We start from the raw sequence: 21,291 nt of genomic DNA on the forward strand, positions 1-21,291 counted from the left end.
CGCACCCGGCCAACTAGCTAGCCATTTCATATCGGTTACACCAGCCTAATCTTGGGAGTTGACAGGCTTGAAGTCATAAACAGCGCAATGCATTGCGAAGGGCTGCTGGCAAAACGCACGAAAGTGCTATTTTGAATGAACGCTTACGAGTCTGCTGCTGCCTACCATCGCTCAGTCAGACTGCTCTATCAAATCATAGACTTAATTATAACATAATAACACACAGAAACACGAGCCTCAGGTCATTAATATGGTCGAATCTGGAAACTATCATCTCGAAAACAAAACGTTATTCCTGTTACATTGCACAACCTTCAATGTTATGTCATAATTACGTAAAATTCTGGCAAATTAGTTCGCAACGAGCCAGGCGGCCCAAACTGTTGCATATACCCTGACTGACTGCGTGCAATGAACGCAAAATGACACAATTTCACCTGGTTAATATTGCCTGCTAACCTGGATTTCTTTTAGCTAAATATGCAGGTTTAAAAATATATACTTCTGTGTATTGATTTTAAGAAAGGCATTGATGTTTATGGTTAGGTACAGTCGTGCAACGATTGTGCTTTTTTTGCAAATGCGCTTTTGTTAAATCATCCCCGTTTGGCGAAGTCGGCTGTCTTTGTTAGGAAGAAATAGTCTTCACAGTTCGCAATGAGCCAGGCGGCCCAAACTGCTGCATATACCCTGACTCTGTTTCCAAGAGAAGTGACACATTTTCCCTAGTTAAAAGAAATTCATGTTAGCAGGCAATATTAACTAAATATGCAGGTTTAAAAATATATACTTGTGTATTGATTTTAAGAAAGGCATTGATGTTTATGGTTGGAGCAACGTGTACCTAAGCGATTATATGCAACGCAGGACAGGCTAGATAAACTAGTAATATCATCAACCATGTGTAGTTAACTAGTGATTATGATTGATTGATTGTTTTTTATAAGATAAGTTTAATGCCAGCTAGCAACTTACCTTAGCTTCTTACTGCATTCGCGTAACCTCGTGGAGTGCAATGTAAAGCAGGTGGTTAGAGCGTTGGACTAGTTAACCGTAAGGTTGCAAGATTGAATCCCTGAGCTGACATCTGTTGTTCTGCCCCTGAACAAGGCAGTTAACCCACCGTTCCTAGGCCGTCATTGAAAATAAGAATGTGTTCTTAACTGACTTGCCTAGTTAAATAAAGGTCTAAAAAAAATATCTATATATTTTTTTTAAATAAATCGGCCAAATCAGCGTCCAAAAATACCGATTTCTGATTGTTATGAAAACGTGAAATCGGCCCCAATTAATCGGCCATTCCGATTAATCGGTCGACCTCTAGTACCTACTGATGAGCCTGGTCCTTTTAATGGACAGGTAGACACATAATGACCGGCAGTTTTGCAATACAGACAACTCTGGGTGTTAAGTCTGCGTATTTACATCCTAGTACCAAAGTTTCGATCCACTAAGAGAAACAGCCGTAGAATCACACTCCTCTGGCTAGGAAATGAGGAAAGATATTCATGAGGTTGTTGGATGGTACTCCAGTGAGACATTTAATGCACAACGACACACAGGTTAAGAGGTTTTTAATAATAGCCAAGGAGTGAGCATGCAAGATATGACCATGATTCACCAAATAGCTTCACCGTATGGTGTGTGGAAATCAATACAATATATGATTGGATATAAATTGGTGTGTATGTGTGTGATGTATGCATGTGAGCATGTAGATGTGTGATGTATGTTCATGCAAAGGTTCACATGTGAGGGTTGCATGTGTGTGTTTGCACGCTAAGTGCACCCCCTTGTTGCTATGGCGTGTTGACAGGTCATGGCTGCAGGGTAGAGGTCTTGCTGATTAACGACTGGGGTGTGTCACAATTGGCAACCTATTCCCTATGTAGTACGCTACTTTTGACCAAAGCCCTATGGACCCTGGTCAAAAGTAATGCACTATATAGGGAATGGGGCTATTTAGGACGCTACCTGGTAGTAGATGAGGCTGTTGTCTTACATGAGTCAGTATTGATGCTGCTGGTCACTTCTCTGTATTCCCATCTTTTATTCACAGCCACCATATTCATATCCTCCTCTGTGTTTGTTGCTTTTCTCTTGCAGTTGAAAGAGAAGTCGTTCAGAAGAGGACGTTCACACGATGGATGAATCTGCATTTAGAGAAGGTAAGTCAGTCTACAGATCAGGGTTTGGGTCAATTCCATTTCAATTGAAAATGAAATTCCAATTTTCCTCAGAGCTCTATGAGAAAAAAAAATATGTATTTTTTGTTTACTTCCTGAATTGACTGAATTGAAATGGAATTGACCCCAACACTGCTACAGTTCGCCCCAAAAAATCCATCCCTCAAAATAAGCGTATCTTACCTAACACCGCAAACTGGAGTATAGACTTATTCCTAAACCTGGGATATTTTACATTTCCGAAGCATCTCATTTCAATTTTACTGCCCTTTTTCTGACAACACTTTGAGTCTATCCCTCACACAAACCGAGTTGTAGCCTCTCCCTCTACCCTATAAATGATAAATGGAGGCAGTGGAATTGTCAAAAATTCATTTGTCGGTAAATGCTTATCTGATAGAATGTGTAGATGCTATCTGTCTGCCCTTGAGTAGATTTACTTTCACTTAATGCTGTACAGGTGGTACTGTGGGACTGCATCTCAAATGGCACCCTTTTCCTTATATAGTGCCCATAGGGCTTTGGTCAAAAGTAGTGCACTATATAGGGAATAGTGGTGGAGACTGTATATGCAAATAGTGCTAGATTAGATGTAATAACCAGCATGGCCCAAAAATTGTTTTGGTATCACAGATTGTTCTGGCAATTCACATTAAAAACTTAATTGGGAGGAAGGACGTTTAACATTTTTATTACATTTGTATTTTTTGGAAAATTGTGATGAAAGTGGCCATTTCTATAGGCCCTTTTTAGACCTATACATGCCTCCTGTAAGACCCTATGATCCATGAACCGTACATGGTACAGACAACATCTTGGTGTCATTATCAGTCCCTCCAGGATTTCGCGGAGGCAATTCTGACATTTTGCATGGCAACATGCAATGATTTTGTCCAATTTGTCGTGAAACTGCACTGACGAGGGAAAAGGTTTGTTGACATTTGGCTTGATTGAACCATATTATTTAAAATGTTTTAACTACACAAGTCAGTTACAGTGAGGGAAAAAAGAATTTGATCCCCTGCTGATTTTGTACGTTTGCCCACTGACAAAGACATGATCAGTCTATCATTTTAATGGTTGGTTTATTTGAACAGTGAGAGACAGAATAACAACAAAAAATCCAGAAAAACGCATGTCAAAAATGATAGAAATTGATTTGCATTTTAATGAGGGAAATAAGTATTTGACCCCCTCTCAATCAGAAAGATTTCTGGCTCCCAGGTGTCTTTTATACAGCTAACGAGCTGAGATTAGGAGCACATTCTTAAAGGGAGTGCTCCTAATCTCAGTTTGTTACCTATATAAAAGACACCTGTCCACAGAAGCAATCAATCAATCAGATTCCAAACTCTCCACCATGGCCAAGACCAAAGAGCTCTCCAAGGATGTCAGGGACAAGATTGTAGACCTACACAAAGCTGGAATGGGCTACAAGACCATCGCCAAGCAGCTTGGTGAGAAGGTGACAACAGTTGGTGCAATTATTCGCAAATGGAAGAAACACAAAAGAACTGTCAATCTCCCTCGGCCTGGGGCTCCATGCAAGATCTCAACTCGTGGAGTTGCAATGATCATGAGAACGGTGAGGAAATAGCCCACAACTACACGGGAGGATCTTGTCAATGATCTCAAGGCAGCTGGGACCATAGTCACCAAGAAAACAATTGGTAACACACTACGCCGTGAAGGACTGAAATCCTGCAGCACCCGCAAGGTCCACCCGCTCAAGAAAGCACATATACATGCCCGTCTGAAGTTTGCCAATGAACATCTGAATGATTCAGAGGACAGCTGGGTGAAAGTGTTGTGGTCAGATGAGACCAAAATGGAGCTCTTTGGCATCAACTCAACTCGCCGTGTTTGTAGGAGGAGGAATGCTGCCTATGACCCCAAGAACAGCATCCCCACCGTCAAACATGGAGGTGGAAACATTAGGCTTTGGGGGTGTTTTTCTGCTAAGGGGACAGGACAACTTCACCGCATCAAAGGGACGATGGACGGGGCCATGTACCGTCAAATCTTGGGTGAGAACCTCCGTCCCTCAGCCAGGGCATTGAAAATGGGTCGTGGATGGGTATTCCAGCATGACAATGACCCAAAACACACGGCCAAGGCAAGCCAGTGGCTCAAGAAGAAGCACATTAAGGTCTTGGAGTGGCCTAGCCAGTCTCCAGACCTTAATCCCATAGAAAATCTGTGGACTGCTGAAGTTTCGAGTTGCCAAACGTCAGCCTCGAAACCTTAATGACTTGGAGAAGATCTACAAAGAGGAGTGGGACAAAATCCCTCCTGAGATGTGTGCAAACCTGGTGGCCAACTACAAGAAACGTCTGACCTCTGTCATTGCCAACAAGGGTTTTGCCACCAAGTACTAAGTCATGTTTTGCAGAGGGGTCAAATACTTATTTCCCTCATTAAAATGCAAATCATTTTATAACATTTTTGACATGCGTTTTTCTGGATTTTTTTGTTGTTATTCTGTCTCTCACTGTTCAAATAAACCTACCATTAAAATTATAGACTGATCATTTCTTTGTCAGTGGGCAAACATACAAAATCAGCAGGGGATCAAATACTTTTTTCCCTCACTATAAGAGCAAATTCTTATTTACAATGACGGCCTCCCCCAGCCAAACCTGGACCAATTGTGCACCGCCCTATGGGACTCCCAATCACAGCCAGATGTGATACAGCCTGGATTCGAACCAGGAACTCTAGTGACCTCTCTTTCACTAAGATACAGTGCCTTAGACCGCTGCGCCACTTGGGAGCCCGATATTATGTGGTAAATGTGTGGTGATTGGTTGAAATTGCGAGCCCTCTTTTTATACTGCGGTGATGGGTCAGTTTTGTGTGATAATATTGCGATGATTTGACTGTTTAATAGTGTGGTGATTGGTCAAATTTGCAAGCCCTCGCATAATATTCAGGTAAGTAATTGTAGATTTTGCACCAAAAAAATGTGATCGCAGAATCTGGACTGCTTTATAGTCCTTACAGTGTGCTCTAAAATATGGAGTATGTCTATATTCTAACATAAAACATTTGTAATAAATGTATTCAACATAAAGCATATTATTATTAATATCGCAAAAGTACCCTTTTAGATTTTATTGCTTATTTGTAGACATATTATTTGGAACAATATACTCTTTAAACACATCAGATTTCCAGAGTGGGCTCTCTGGTACTTTGAAGAAATGATCAATTTTATACATACAAATTGACATTATAGATCATAAAATTGCTCATAACTTTAAAAGTAGGAGAGAGCCAACTCTGTATATTTGACGTACGTGTAGAGTATATTGTTTAAAATAATATGTTTAAAAATGAACAAAATCAAAAAGGGTACTTTTGAGATAATACTATTAATAGTTTTAATGTTGAATAAATTAACGTGTTAAATTGAATTTCAGAATGTAGCGATACTCCATATTTTAGAGCACAGTATTAGGAGTATAATGACACCAAGGTGATGCCTGTATCATGTATGGTTCCCTGATTATTGGGTCTTATAGGGGGCATGTATAGGTCTAAAGAGTGCCTAACATGGCGTCTTTTATTGTGATAAAAAAATGGTTTGTTCCAAAAGTAATTAGCATATCAAACATCTTTCCTCCCAATTAAGTTTTTATGTGAGAATTGCCAGAACAATCTGAGATACAAAAATATTTTCGGGCCATGCTGGCATGGAATAATCGCCACAGGCCTTTTTTGTACTTTTTTCCCCTCCTTTCTCCTCAGATTGCATTGTGTAATTTGAAGAACTGTTTTATTTACATGAATAGCATTCCTGAACAATTTACCAAGGAACTATGGTGAAAGGGCCCGCACATACGTTCTCTTTGTCTGCTAACCTACACGTACCCTCAGGTGTTCTGTGTTCCCTCCACTCTCAAGCACACACACACTTGTGCTCACAAATTGTTTACATATTTTTTTATCTTTCCCTCTCTTCACCCCCACCGCCTCCGCTCTCTCTCGCTCACAAAGTGACACACACACACACACACACACGCACGCACGCACGCACACACGCACGCACGCACACACACACACACACACACACACACACACACACACACACACACACTACTCTGCCATTAGTCATTCAGTGAGTTTCACTACTCTAGCCTTACACCATTGTTTGCATTGGCAAGGCTGTTTTGTGCTTCTAAGGTTTCAGGCGACAGAGAGATGAGATGATAACAGAGCAGAGCCATAAGGCTGACTGAGTGAGAGAGAGTCCAAATAGTGATTAAGTCTTTGTTTCTCTCACACAATGAACCTCTCTTCTCTGACACACTGTCTGGCGTTACATCAAATCTCTGACCCACTAATCGACAATCATACGCTTGTCCGCTGGGTTTCGATGGAAAGTTTTGCTCACTCCCTCTCTCAAGTAAGCGTTCAGATGTAGAGAGATTGGTTCATGCATGGTTCGGTTTGATGTCGTAGCTAATACTTAATAGCTGTTTTGACGGACTGCTCATTATACTGAAAAGATCCATCTTTGACAGTTATTGGCAGTCCTACCAGCCAGCATAAAACCAACACCAGAGAAATGTCAATGGTCATTATACTCCACTACTTATGCTACATGTGCACTTAAGTCAGACATCAGACACACCCACTTGTAGCTGTAGCGCAATAGCATCATCGAAGGAAGACTGAAATGTGTTTTTTACATCATCAGGGCTGTTGAAAGATTCACTCTCCTCTCCTCCTGTCTTCAGTGCACTCCTCCGATGGAGGTAAACGACCTGTTCAGAGATATCCAGGATGGAAGAATACTCATGGCCTTGCTGGAGGAACTGTCCGGATGCAAGCTGGTGAGGTTTCCACCAACAATACTACACCATCCACACAGTATTCAGATGTTAGTGATGCTTTGTTGATTCATTTGCTTGCGTCACAAATGGCACCCTATTCCCTATAGGCCCTGGTCAAAAGTAGTGCACAATGTAGGGGATAGGGTGCCATTTGGGAGGCAGCCCATGGCCATGCTAGATATGGAGAAGTTATGTGTTAAAGATTGTGTTTGAGTTCGATTTCGGTGGTTAACAATTCACCCAGCTGTTTATTGTATGGTCGGTGTCCTCCTCCAGCTTCATGGATGGAAACAATCCTCACATCGTATCTTCAGGCTGAACAACATCGCAAAGGTCCTCACCTTCCTAGAGGAAAGAAATGTGAGTGTCACAGCCAATCACCAATGAATCACCAATCACCTATTTAGGGAAGTGTCTAATGAACATCCTGAAATTATAGAAGAAGTTTCAGCTTTATTCCCTTCAATGATATTTCTAGCTGAAGCAATTTTTTTCATATTGGGAAGAGCACCCGCACACCACTGTCTAAATATCCTGTTGATTGGTTGGATTGTTTACCTGGGTGTGTTTACCTGCACAGGTGAAGCTGGTCAGTATTGATGCTGCAGATGTCGCCGATGGCAACTCTTCCATCGTTCTCGGACTCATCTGGAATATTATCCTGTTTTTCCAGGTAAAATCTCTCTCTCTCTATACCGTCTCTTTCTTCTCTCTCCTCTCTTTCTCCCCCCCCCTCTCTCTCTCTCTCTCTCAGATATTAAGTCATGAAATAAGTGCCTAGTCTTCCTCCTTCTCTCAGATCAAGGAGCTGACAGGGAACATTAAGAGCCAGTTCCCCTCGTCCTCCAGCCTCTCCTCGCTCCCCACCAGCTCCGACTCTGACACCTCCCACTCCAGCACGCCTTCCGATGAGAGGCCACGCTCCATCGCCATGAGGGATCATGGGAAAGCCATCAAGACGCTCCTGCAGTGGGTCCAGAGACGTACCAGGAAGTGAGTTGTGATTGGACAGCAATCATATGTCAAATTCATAAGAGACAAACTCACAAATAGGATATGGTATTTGATGAACCTGTGGAAATTCGGTAATACTTACACACAAGTTTGAATGTTTGACTGCAGTCATGTTCAAGTGTTAGTGTCAGATGTTGCTGACTGGCCGAGTCTTGTCTTGTCAGGTACGGTGTGGCGGTGCAGGACTTTGGGAAGAGCTGGACCAGTGGGCTGGCCTTCCTGGCCGTCATTAAGTCTATTGACCCTAGCCTGGTGGACATGAGGAGAGCTCTGCTGAGGACAGCCAGGGAGAACCTAGAGGATGCCTTCAGGACAGCCCACTACAGCCTGGGCATACCCAGACTACTGGAACCAGAGGGTAAATTATTCAATTCAATTCAGTTAAATCCAATCCAATTCAATTAATTGAGACTTTATTCATTGCCACAAGAGGCAATTATGCTAGCCTGATCCCAGATCTGTTAGGGCTGTATAGCCAACTCCTATGGCCGTTGTCTTGCCAAAATAGTTGACATGACGACGGCCATAGCAGTTGACAAGACAGCATAAAGAGATCTGGGACTGGGCAACAATTATGCTGTACAATCAGAGTGTATTAGAAGATTTACCACTAGTCGATCTTAAGTCCCTCTGTTATCATTCCCGCATCTCCACAGACGTGACCATTAACCCTCCAGATGAGCAGTCCATCATGACCTACGTGTCCCAGTTCCTGGAGCACTTCCCTGGGATGGAAGAGGTGAGAGAGGCTGCATCCCAAGGGCTCAGGTCAAAACTAGTGTGTTATATAGGGAATGCGGTGCCATTTGGAACACATTCAGTGTCTGCATAATATTCATCTCATGATCGATATATTTTATATACAGTAGTTTATACAAACCACTAGATCAGGGGTGTCAAACAAATGTCACCCCGCGGGCCGCATTCGGTCTTCACCGAGGTCTGGAGGGACGCACTTAAAATGTATTATATTTCCCAAAAATCATCCTTTATCCTTTGCTTTTCGTTTCCCTGATTGTCTAGCTTTCGTTTCAATGACTATTAGCAAGCTGGACAGAGTGAAGAGACTATAAATGTCGGTCTATTATGATTTCTACACAGTTTTGATTTGGTTTTAGTCATTTCAATGTTGATTAAGATCGTAAAAAAAACTATTATTGGGCTCGTGGGCTAGATATTTGACACCCCTGCACTAGATACAGATAACCTGATAAATCTCTCTCTCTTTGTCACTCTCAGCCCCAGGAGAATGTATCTGATGTGATACAGAGAAGTGTGTCGTCAGGTAGACTCAGCTGTCGTGTCAACGACTCCTCCCACGACCTGAGGAATGGCGTTCACCGGAGTCGGGACCGAGAGAGGCCCTTTGTGGTCCGGAGGGACTTAGTCCAGCACCCGCCCAAAATCTTAATCTCCTCTGTCTCCGAGGAGCTCAAGTCCCCGACATCACCGCCTGTGGTGGAGCACTCCCCGGTCAACGAAGGTTCGTCGGTAGGGACCACCCCCAGCCCTGTCTTCACCGTCTCCACCTCTCCGCGGCCCTCATTTGTCGACTCGGTCATCGGCTCTGTGTCCTGTGACTCACCAATCAGTGACTCTGTGATCGGTTCGCCAGACTCCTGTTGGGAGCGTCTGCCGAGCGAGGCAGTGACGCCAGACAGGTCCGTGGAGAGCCGTAGCGACGGGTCGCTATGTGACAGCGGGGTGTCCTGGGACATCCCTCCCTCCACACCCCATGGGGTCACACCTGATCTGGAGGATCCGTTGCCGTCGGTTATGGGGCCAAAGGCAGGAAAGCCTCAGGATGAGGAACAGAAAGTGATGCCGGAGCTGTTTATCGACGAGGGGAACTACTCCTTTAGCTCAGTGGAGAGCACACAGTACAGGGCCAATTCACAACTAGAAGAGGATGGGGAGCGAAGGAAGAAGAAAGAGAAGGAAGACGAGGAGGAGGTGTGTAGCTACATTCTGGAACTGAGTGAGGACAAGGCAGCCAAGCAGGAGCCTGATCAAAGAGAAGGAGAGAACATAACAGAGAGAACAGAAAGTGACTCAGAAGGAATAGACACAACTACACGTCAGAGTGATGGCGTCAGCAAGGAGCAGGGGCGGCCATCTTTAGAGTTCTCTGACAAGCCTCAGCAGACTGACTCTGACCGGAAAAGGGAGAGTGTGTGTGAGGGTGAGAGTGTGCGTGTGGGTGAGAGTGTGTGTGCGGGTGAGACAGGAGGAGCGGTGTGTTCTCCTCAACACGAGGAAATCAGCCATTCACAGCAGGCGACCTCTGACCTGCATGAAAAGCCAAATCAGCATGACGGTGTCCTGGAGAGGACAGACAGAGCATCAGAATGTGCCAAGAAGGAAACAGTGGAACCATCTACAGATTCCAGGACGGCTGGAAACCCAGAGGAAGGGTTAGCTACGGAACGTTCTGATAAAGCAGAGGGTCAAAGTGATGTGACTGACAGAGTGGTGACGGAACACAGACCGACTACGTCCCTGTCAGAGAGGGACAGAAATTGGGAGCGGTCCCCGGAGGGGTCAGAGGAAAGGCACAAGCAGGTCACAGAAGAGTCAGAAACACAAGAGAAGATAAAGGACGTTCTGAACGGCCACATAGAGTCACAGGAGAACACTACGACGCAGGCGGATGAGGTCACAGAGCAGTCACAACCGTATATGGAGATGGACCAGAGTCGGACCATCCAGGGGGGATCCTCAGAACCAGAAGAGGAGAGCCATACTGGGCAAAAGGACCCTGAATCTCTGGCTTGCACAGACGATCGGCAGAGCTCCACACTCCCAGCAGAGGACAGAGACGATAGGACCCAGAGCCCAGAGAGAGAGGCAGAGGTTGGGGATGAAGACCCAGACCTGCGTGGGCCCCCTGGAGGTGGTTTGGTTGAAAAGAGTGAGACAGCCCCTTGTGGTGGAGATGCTGACGTGAATGTTGTAGTTCCTGAGAAGAAGAGAGGGGCAGAAAATGGCCATGACAGGGTGGATGCTACTGGGTCTGGGGCCACAGACAACAGAGAGACTGTAGTGGAGGTCCCCCATCAGGGCACGCCAGTGTCCATTGTCCCCTTGGACATGGTGTACTACCCCCACTATGATGTCCCCATCTCCCATGTCACTGAGGCCTTCGTGGAGCCTAACCCAGGACTGGTCCTCACTGGCCCGGTTCCTCGCTCTCCTCTCTCAGACACACACACCAAGAACCAGTCTGTATCCCTCCCGCCTGGTCAAGAGAGAGACATAGAAAAGGATGCAGAGGATCATACTGAGGGCAGTCATAGTGAGACAGAGGCCTCTACTGTTGAAGAGACAGGGGACAAAATGGCAGACACAGAAAAGAGTGAAACCAAGAGTGTCAATGTGGCCTATACAGACAGTGAGTGGAGCAGTGCAATGGAGAAGCCTGAAAGTGAACCAATGGACTTGTTCCAAGCTGACATGAGTGGGGCCCTTGATCAGACAATGACATTGAGTGAGACTCTGGAACCCATGGACCTGTTCTACCCGGATACAGATGACTGTGGTCCTGTAGAGGAACCAGAGAACGACGTGGAGACATCGCCGTGGTCCTCTTCCTTCAGCAAGTCAGTAGAGACCTGGCCCTCAACCTTTAGTGTTGCAGCGCTACAACCAGCACCGTCCTCAGAACCAGAGACACACACAGACTCGCACACACATAGCCAGACAGAGACACATACAGAGACACACGCACACAGCAGTCCAGACTCACACATAAAAAGCCAACTGGATCAAGAAGCTCTCAGAGAGGAGTCAACAATGCAGAAGCAGGATAAGGTAAGCCAGTGTGTATGGACAACAAGGACAGATCTGTGTATGTGTGTGTGTGTGCATGTAAGCGCCTCCTGCATGTGTGTGTGTGTGCAAGGTGATCCAAACAACACCAGACAACATCAGAGTGACGTGACATTTCACACATACATAGGACAAGGTCACTGTCTCATTATATGCAATAATCTGTCTGCATGTGTTATTATCTGTCATCCTTTTCTCTGGTTCTATCTGACGTGTCTGTCTGGGCGTCTGATAATATATGCATTGTTTTGGTGCTAGATGTTCTGCATACCAAGTCATATTTAGCATATTTACCTTTCATAAGCTGTGTTGACCAACCATGAATCATGAATCACTCATGAGAACGTTACCCATGATTTAAAGGAGGGACATTGGAGCTAATGTTCAAGACAGTTAAAAAGAAAGAGCGATATTTTTTATCAAGTGCTTTGTGCTACTCTATATGACTACAAGGGCTGGGAATTGAAAGGGACCTCATGATTCGATATTATAGCGATACTTAGGTGCCGAATTGATATGTATTGCTATTCTCACGATTCTATATGTATTGCGATTCGATACTGTGATCTTATTGCAATTTGATGTTGCAAACATATTTCTCATTATATGTCTTCTGCAGAGACAGGAGAGAGCATAATAAATGAGTTTTGATCAGTCATGGAAATAAAAGTGCTGAAAACATGTTGGCTCACTATTTAAAAAGAAGATGAAGAACAAGCTATAAGATGAAAAATATTTTAGTTTTGGCACAGGTACAGCCGACCAGCGTTAGCTAATGCTACCTAGCAAAAACAAAGAAACAAACAAAAACATACATATATTTATATGCTACCGGTCAAAAGTTTTAGAACACCTACTCATTCAAGGGTTTTTCTTTATTTTTACTATTTTCTACATTGTAGAATAATAGTGAAGACATCAAAACTATGAAATAACACATATGGGATCTTGTAGTAACCAAAAAAGTGTAAAACAAATCTAAATATATTTTATATTTGAGATTCTTCAAATAGCCACCCTTTGCCTTGATGACAGCTTTGCACACTCTTGGTATTCTCTCAACCAGCTTCACCTGGAATGCTTTTCCAACAGTTTTGAAGGAGTTCCCACATATGCTGAGCACTTGTTGGCTGCTTTTCCTTCACTCTGCGGTCCGACTCATCCCAAACCATTTCAATTTGGTTGAGGTCAGGGGATTGTGGAGGCCAGGTCATCTGATGCAGCACTCCCTCACTCTCCTTCTTGGTAAAATAACCCTTACACAGCCTGGCGGTGTGTTGGGTCATTGTCCTGTTGAAAACAAATGATAGTTCCACAAAGCGCAAACCAGATGGGATGGCGTATCGCTGCAGAATGCTGTGATAGCCATGCTGGTTAAGTGTGCCTTGAATTCTAAATAAATCACAGACAGTGTCAATAGCACCCCCATACCATAACACCTCCTCCATGCTTTACGGTTGGAAATACACATGCGGAGATTATCCGTTCACCTACTCAGCGTCTTACACGGCGGTTGGAACCAAAAATCTCAAATTTGGACTCCAGACCAAAGGACAAATTCCCACCGGTCTAATGTCCTTTGCTCATGTTTCTTGGCCCAAGCAAGTCTCTTCTTCTTATTGGTGTCCTTTAGTAGTGGTTTCTTTGCAGCAATTCGACCATGAAGGCCTGATTCACACAGTCTCCTCTGAACAGTTGATGTTGAGATGTGTCCGTTACTTGAACTCTGTGAAGCATTTATTTGGGCTAGTAACTCTAATGAACTTATCCTCTTCAGCACAGGTCACTTTGGGTCTTCCATTCCTGTGGTGGTCTTCATGAGAGCCAGTTTCATCATAGCGCTTGATGGTTTTTGTGACTGCACTTGAAGAAACTTTCAAAGTTCTTGACATTTTCCGTATTGACTGACCTTCAGGTCTTAAAGTAATGATGGACTGTCATTTCTCTTTGCTTATTTGAGCTGTTCTTGCCATAATATGGACTTGGTCTTTTACCAAATAGGGCTATCTTCTGTATACACCCATACCTTGTCACAACACAACTGATTGGCTCAAACGCATTAAGAAGGAAATAAATTCTACAAATGAACTTCTTAGAAGGCACACCTGTTAATTGAAATGCATTCCAGGTGCCTACTTCATCAAGCTGGTTGAGAGAATACCAAGAGTGTGCAAAGCTGTCATCAAGGCTATTTGAAAAATCTCAAATATAAAATATATTTTGATTTATTTAACACTTTTTTGGTTACTACATGATTTCATGTGTTATTTCATAGTTTTGATGTCTTCACTATTATCCTACAATGTAAAAAATTATAAAAATAAAGAAAAACCCTTGAATGAGTCGGTGTTCTAAAACTTTTGACCGGCAGTGTGTATATATGTACATTTTTTACAAGTCAATACTTGGGAGTCGAAGTATCTATATAATATTGTCCAAAATAATATTGTGATATGTAACTGTATCGATTTTCCCCCATCACTGATGACTAGCCAGTAACCCTTTACCCCCACACCCACTACATCCATACCCTATTATCCTATCCAACAACCTCCACCTTCCCCTTACACTTTAAAGTAGTCTCCCCCCCCCCCATGTGTGTCCAGGAGGTTGAAGTGAGAGGGGGCTCCAGGCTATCGGGCCCACAGGAATGGTGCTCCGTGCTGGGTGAGCAGACGGAGGGAGATGGGGGTGTGGTGGAGACAGAGATGGAGACCCACCGTGGAGCTGCTGAGAGAAGTGATCTCACCAGGACTGATGAGGAGAAGCCTGCCTCTGCTGCCAGAGAAAACAATGAGACCATGAGGTAGGATACTATTTTTAGGTCCCTGGTACGGCTGGGTTGTGTCCAAAATGGCACCCTATTCCCTTTATAGTGCACTACTATGGGCTCTGGTCAAAACTAGTGCACTGTATAGGAAAAAGGGTACCATTTGGGACGCCGCCTGAGAAACACAGCACAGAACATTATTTTGGGGGAAAGCAATGTTAAGCAGCGAAAGAAATGACTTCAGAACTGGGCCTCCCAGTTTGATAGAGCAAAATTCCTTAAATGTACTCAATGAAATGTGTTTAGATCTGGCTAGTCATTGAACTTGGAAGCTAATTTCCTCTCCACTAACATTAAGAGGCTCTTCATTTCAAATTACATAATGACATACAGTGCATTCGGAAACTTTTTCCACATTTTGTTAATTTACAGCCTTATTCTGAAATGAATAAAATATTTTTTTCCCCTCATCCATCTACACACAATAACCCATAATGACAAGGCAAAAACAGGTTTTTAGACATTTTAGCAAATGTATAAAAAATTATAATTATAAGTATTCAGACTTTGTTGAAGGGCCTTTGGCAGCGATTACAGCCTCAAGTCTTCTTGGGTATGACGCTACAAACTTGACACACCTTTATTTCGGGAGTTTCTCCCATTATTCTCTGCAGATTCTCTCAAGCTCTGTCAAGTTGGATGGGGAGCGTCGCTGCACAGCTATTTTCAGGTCTCTCCAGAGTCCGGGCTCTGGCTGGGCCACTCAAGGACATTCAGAGACTTGTCTCGAAACCACTCTTGCATTGTCTTGGCTGTGTGCTTAGGGTCATTGTCCTGTTGGAAGGTGAACCTTCGCCCCAGTCTGAGGTCCTGAGGGCTCTGCAGCAGGTTTTCATCAAGGATCTCTCTGTACTTTGCTCCGTTCATATTTCCCTCGATCCTGACTCGTCTCCCAGTCCCTGCCACTGAAAAACATCCAACCAGCATGATGATGCCACCACCATGCTTCACAGTAGGGATGGTGCCAGGTTTCCTCCAGACGTGACGCTTGGCATTCAGGCCAGAGTTAAATCTTGGTTTCATCAGACCAGACAATCTTGTTTTTCATGGTCTGAGTCTTTAGGTGCCTTTTGGAAAACTCTAAGCGGGCTGTCATGTGCCTTTTTCTGAAGAGTGTCTTCCGTCTGGCCACTCTACCATAAAGGCCTGATTGCTGCAGAGATGGTTGTCCTTATGGAAGGTTTCCCCATCTCCACAGATGAACTCTGAAGCTCTGCCAGAGTGACCATCGTGTACTTGGTCACCTCCCTGACCAACACCCTTCTCCCCCGATTGCTCAGTTTGGCCGGACGGCCAGCTCTATAGCTCACCATTTTAGAATGATGGAGGCCACTGTGTTCTTGGGGACCTTCAATGCTGCAGACATGTTTTGGTACCCTACCCCAGATCTGTGCCTTGACAAAATCCTGTCTTGGAGCTCTACAGACAATTCGTTTGACATCATGGCTTGGTTTTTGCTCTGACATACACTGTCAACTGTGGGACCTTATATAAACTGGTGTGTGCCTTTCCAAATCATGTCCAGTCAATTTAATTTACCACAGATGGACCCCAATCAAGTTGTACAAACATCTCAAGGATGATCAATGGAAGCAGGATGCCCCTGTGCTCAATTTCAAGTCTCATAGCAAATGGTCTGAATACTTATGTAAATAAGGTATTTCAGTTTTCCAAAAATGTCTAAAAAACAGTTTTTGTTTTGTCATTATGGGGTATTGGGTGTAGATTGACGAGGAAAAAATAGAATTTAATACATTTTAGAATAAGGCTGTAACGTAACAAAATGTGGAAAAAGTCAAGGGGTCTGAATACTTTCTGAATGCACTGTAATTCAATTATATAATCTATGCTGATGACTGATTCTGAAATATTTTATTGCAATAATAGTGGCGTTTTTCTCTCTGCTTTAATGAGTAAGATGAACAGTGTGTTAGTCACTGTGTAAATAATAGCTAACAAGATGTTTTCTTTGTTCTGAATGATAGTGTTCGTACATTTTCTTATCTAGTAGAAACGTAAATATAGCGCTCTCTCTCTGTCTCTCTCTCTGTCTGTCTGTCTCTCTCTCGCTGTCTCGCTTCGTCTGTCTGCCTCTCTTTCTCTCTCTCTCTTTGAACAGGAGGGAAGCGGACAGTGATGGAACCACAGATGAACAGTGTTCTATGTGTTCTACACCACTCCACCAGAGGAAGGTGACTGGCTCTAATGAGGTTCGTTGCAAAACATTTCAGATATTTAGGAAATATCATTATTTCCTATGTAAGTATTTTACCATAAGATGAGCCTACAAACAATACCTGTGCTTTTATCGTCATCACTCATGTTTTGGGGATTGTAATACGTATCCCTCTGTCCCGTAGAAGGACAATCAGAAGAATGGAGCATCCAGCCGAACTCACAGTACCAAGTCTGACACCAGGTAAGAATATGAGTCAGTAGGCCTCTAGCCCCAAAGGGCGAGGTGCAGCATGACTGTTATACAGTTATAACTTCTTATGTTCAAAACAGAGGTTTGTTGCACAAACCGTTTCTCTCTTGCTCACTTGTCTGAGCGTAAGTCACTGGGTGGGGCTATCTTGTAGTTGCCGTGACAACCCTCCTGTATGAGTGTTGAGGCGAGGCATCGTGGGAATTAGAGACACACAATATTCGACTGATACCATCACTCCTATGGGGCACAGCTTGGCTTGGTGTTGTAATTGTGTGAAACGTTTACATCATTACATCATCTACAGCCCTCTGGGGAGGGAGATGCCATACAGATAGGCTGCGTCCTAAATGACACCCTATCTCCCTTTATAGTACACAACTTTTGACCAGGGCCCATAGGGTGCCATTTAGGTCACAGCCATAGAGATAAAGGAACACAGCTGTCTGTAGCTCAGGAACAAAGATGTTGTCTTAGTAGTTATTAGGAGGACCAGGAGTAAATCTGACCAAGAAAAACGTCAGGTGCTAGTTGTATGAAGGGTATAACTAGGGCCCATAGTTTTTCCTGGTCGTGTCAAAACTCCCGTACCTAGTTACAGTATTAGTATGAGACTAACCTTGTCCCATATCTCTTTTTGCTCTTGCAAACTCCATTGCTCATGACAATGAGTGACAAGGAGTTGGCATTATTGCACAAGCAGACTGGCATTCAGCCTATCCCAGACATAGTTAAATTATTAGTATCAGAAAACTATTCAACATGAAAATAACTCTTCAGTCTGGATAAATGAAATCCATCCTGGGCTTTTGTTTTGGTGTCACTAGCGAAGCCTAACATATAACAGTTTTTTGTATTCTAAATCCTTTTTATTCAACCTTCAACATTTTACCCTGAATTGTAGCTCTGCTGTTTATGTTGACATTATCTCTTCCCAGCTAGCACATAATATTCTGAGAACCATATGTTTTATAGAGCTTGGTGAGAGCATGGTGGTCCTATGATTATTTTGCATCTAACCTTCTCACAACATTCTGGGAATGTTGCAGGATAGCCAGCTAGCACATAACATTCTGAGAACCATATATTTCTTAGGTGGGAATTTCAGTACCTAAGCCTAACGTTTCCCACAGGTTTACTCATGGTTCTATATAATGTTCTCAGAATGTTCAGAGAATGTTAAGAAAAAACTTTCTTCTGTGGGAATTTCAGTACTTCAGCATAACGTTTTCTGCAGATTTCCTCATGGTTCTATTTAAAGTCATGTTCTTAAGAAAACTTTCCATTAAAAAAAACAACAAGAAAACAGTAGTAACGTTCAAAGAACGTTCTAAGAATGTTATTTAAAAACATACATTACGTTCGCAGCGTCAACAATACTGTCTTTAGCCTATCTTGTTAAGTGTGTTCGGGTGTGTTGGCTGCGCCCACTAATTGGCCACACATAATCTTAATGAGTGTTTCCTTTGAAATGCGGTCTGCTTGAATAGACTAGAATGAACAGCTTTTTATGAGTTAAAAAAAAACATGGCACGCTATCTCAATCCTGGTGGCGCAGTGAACTAATTCCATTGCTATAGAACAGAAGATAATAGGTTCATAATCTCACTGATGCCATGGCACAATAAAAAAATACATGTGTTTGCATGATTAATACCTAAGCAAATTAATTTCCAGGTGTCCTATCTGTGCTTGGAGTCCAAAACAGTTAACCTAAGCTAGCAGTATTATTAAAAGTATTTTTGGAACATGTTCTCAGAACATTATTTAATTGCCTTCAAATAACCTATTATTTCCGTTCTCAGAAGGTTAGTAAACCTCCTAGGAAAACTTTCGGAGAACCATAGTAAAATGTTTTCAGAACCTCCCTGCAACCTAAAAATTCAAGTTCCCAGAACAGGCAAAATGGAAACCAAAAATCTACATTCCCATAATTTCCAAGGAACCAAATGTGCTAGCTGGGTTTAAAGTCTGTTTGGTTCTGTCGACCTTCTGCTGAACCCGGTTTTGTCTCTCTCTCTCTGTGTGTGTGTGCGCGTGTGTGTGTAGCTGGAGGGAGATGAGGACTCCTACTTCGTTGACAGAGTACTACATTCTCCTACTGCTGTGGCTGCTCCTCTACTGCCTGTTGGTGTTGCCTCAGATCGACTACAGGAACCTGCCAAGCCTTCTGCTCAACCTGGAAAAATGAATACACACACATACTGCGACATGTACATACTGATACACACATCACAAACATGTCACACACACGACACATACACACGCACGCACACACAACACTTTTTTTTATTCCAGAATAATTTATAAAGCTGTTTAAAGATTCTGCTTTTTGGCTTTTAATGTGGCTTGCATTGATATGCTTAAATTGTAAAGACAAACCTATAACTTTGTATGTTTTTCTGAGTTTATTGATGTACAAAGAAAGAAGCCCTCTAAGGGCTATTCAATCCGTAGCGCTGAAGATCCGCTTTATAGCGTGATTGACAATTAAAGTCAATGTTCCCGCGGTCGCGGAGACTGCGTTCACGGTAAATGCTGCATATGTCGGTTCAATCGGAAATGACCTTTACATATTTATGCGGATCTTCAGCGATACTTCGGCAATACGGATTGAATCCAGCCCTAAGAGTCTGTAGGATTGTACGGTGCACAATTATAAAAAAAATTTTTTGTTGGTATACAGTTTATGAAGCTTTGCAGTGGCCCATTTACATATATGCCAATTTGGTGAGTGGAATAACATGTACGGTTCAGAAACGTCCCTGATGTCCTTTTTGAATTTATAAGAAAAAGTGTGGCCAATGAGTTATGCAGAAATATTTACACATTTAAGATGATGCACAACCTCCATTGAGCGATTAACTTATTAAGGTCCTGCATTCTCTTGAAGGTACTTGTCTTACAAGCTCAGTGGATTCTGCAGAGGCTTGGGAGTGTGTCAGTTGCACTTTTGAACCAGAGTATGTGAACTGCCAAAGATACAGTGTTTGGAATGCTGGATAGAAAATACAAAACTAATTCACCATCAGCAAATTATTAAATATAAGTTTAACACAGTTGAAATAGTTTTGAAGTGACAATACTGATTTACTAATAATGTTGTTTTTATTTTAATAGTATTTTAAGAATGCTGGAGTAAATGTCTATGGATCAGTTGAAAATACAGTATATGAATGGATTTTTAAAGTGTGATTATTAATTCCTTTATTAAATGCTATGTTTGTATGCCTGTGGGTTGTTTTTTAAACTGCTGTTATTGATTCAGCCGTGCTTGAACTTGTTAGAGCCCTTCAATAAAAAGAGAATGCTTTATGATTAAATGTTTATTTATAAAATACCTTTTTTTAACAACATCTGTAATTAAGTACAGTACTATCATCATTTTGTTGTTGCATTTTGTAGAATTTTAATCGGCTTAGTTTACAGCTACCTAAATCTTCAATATAATTCCCACAACAACAAGCACAGAATTCCTACACATGGATAAACCGAACAGTGGATTTATAAAGTGTGTGTAGTTATGTGCAAAAGCCATACTTTACATGACTTCATGTCTAGCAGCTGTCCATATGAATTCTGTTTAAAAAGATTGCCTATACAGACACTGCATATGTTAACGAGATCTATATGGGCTGTGTGGACGTCTGCATGATTATGCCCAAGGGACACAATACATACTGCCTATCTGATTGTGAATGAAGTGACCTAGTACGGCCTCAAAGAGGTCACCTTGCTTTTGTATTGGAACCCATTCTGTTCAAAAGCACCAGTCAAGTGCAACGGGTCGTTCCACGAAAAGAGTGCCTTTTGCTTCCCTTTGATATTTTAAGTAGAAATTGTGCACCAATATTGCATTTTAGAAGCCTGTTATGTTAAATGAAGTGCAGCATTTTGACATGTCATTCCATGCACCCTCTGTAACTTCCAGGGAAGATATTAACCCCATTTAACCCCAACATTTCTCCAAGTTTTCACCATCATTGTAAAGCCTTAGTTATTTAGTTTTTTTGACATAGTCCTTTCTGAAGATTATTATTTACTTCAGGGGATTAGCAATTCATTTACATCTGTCCCTCATTTGAAGGTCAACCCTGTTACGTGAACTGAACTCTCATTTTAATATGGTGAAACTATTCATAAAAACCAAAATCGAAGGAAACATTA

The 21,291-nt window shown here is 42.7% G+C and overlaps 1 protein-coding gene across 2 annotated transcripts in view; it reads left to right on the plus strand.

Moving 5' to 3' along the window:
• Positions 1 to 20,447, plus strand: part of clmna (calmin a) — a 41,983-nt gene extending 21,536 nt beyond the window's left edge. The window contains exons 2-13 of one of the 2 annotated variants that reach the window (XM_029729652.1): positions 2,107 to 2,168; positions 6,929 to 7,024; positions 7,301 to 7,384; positions 7,605 to 7,697; positions 7,824 to 8,017; positions 8,203 to 8,396; positions 8,695 to 8,777; positions 9,278 to 11,848; positions 14,473 to 14,672; positions 16,816 to 16,906; positions 17,057 to 17,115; positions 19,174 to 20,447. In XM_029729652.1, the coding sequence (XP_029585512.1) occupies positions 2,107 to 2,168; positions 6,929 to 7,024; positions 7,301 to 7,384; positions 7,605 to 7,697; positions 7,824 to 8,017; positions 8,203 to 8,396; positions 8,695 to 8,777; positions 9,278 to 11,848; positions 14,473 to 14,672; positions 16,816 to 16,906; positions 17,057 to 17,115; positions 19,174 to 19,315 (3,869 nt within the window). In that variant the 3' untranslated portion in view covers positions 19,316 to 20,447. Of the gene's footprint in view, positions 1 to 2,106; positions 2,169 to 6,888; positions 7,025 to 7,300; positions 7,385 to 7,604; positions 7,698 to 7,823; positions 8,018 to 8,202; positions 8,397 to 8,694; positions 8,778 to 9,277; positions 11,849 to 14,472; positions 14,673 to 16,815; positions 16,907 to 17,056; positions 17,116 to 19,173 lie in introns of those variants that run through there. The other variant, XM_029729653.1, reaches the window with a different exon arrangement.
• Positions 20,448 to 21,291: the final 844 nt, after the last annotated feature.

The sequence above is a fragment of the Salmo trutta genome, chromosome 33 (genome assembly GCF_901001165.1).
Source record: "Salmo trutta chromosome 33, fSalTru1.1, whole genome shotgun sequence".
In the NCBI taxonomy this organism is placed as follows: Eukaryota; Metazoa; Chordata; class Actinopteri; order Salmoniformes; family Salmonidae; genus Salmo; species Salmo trutta.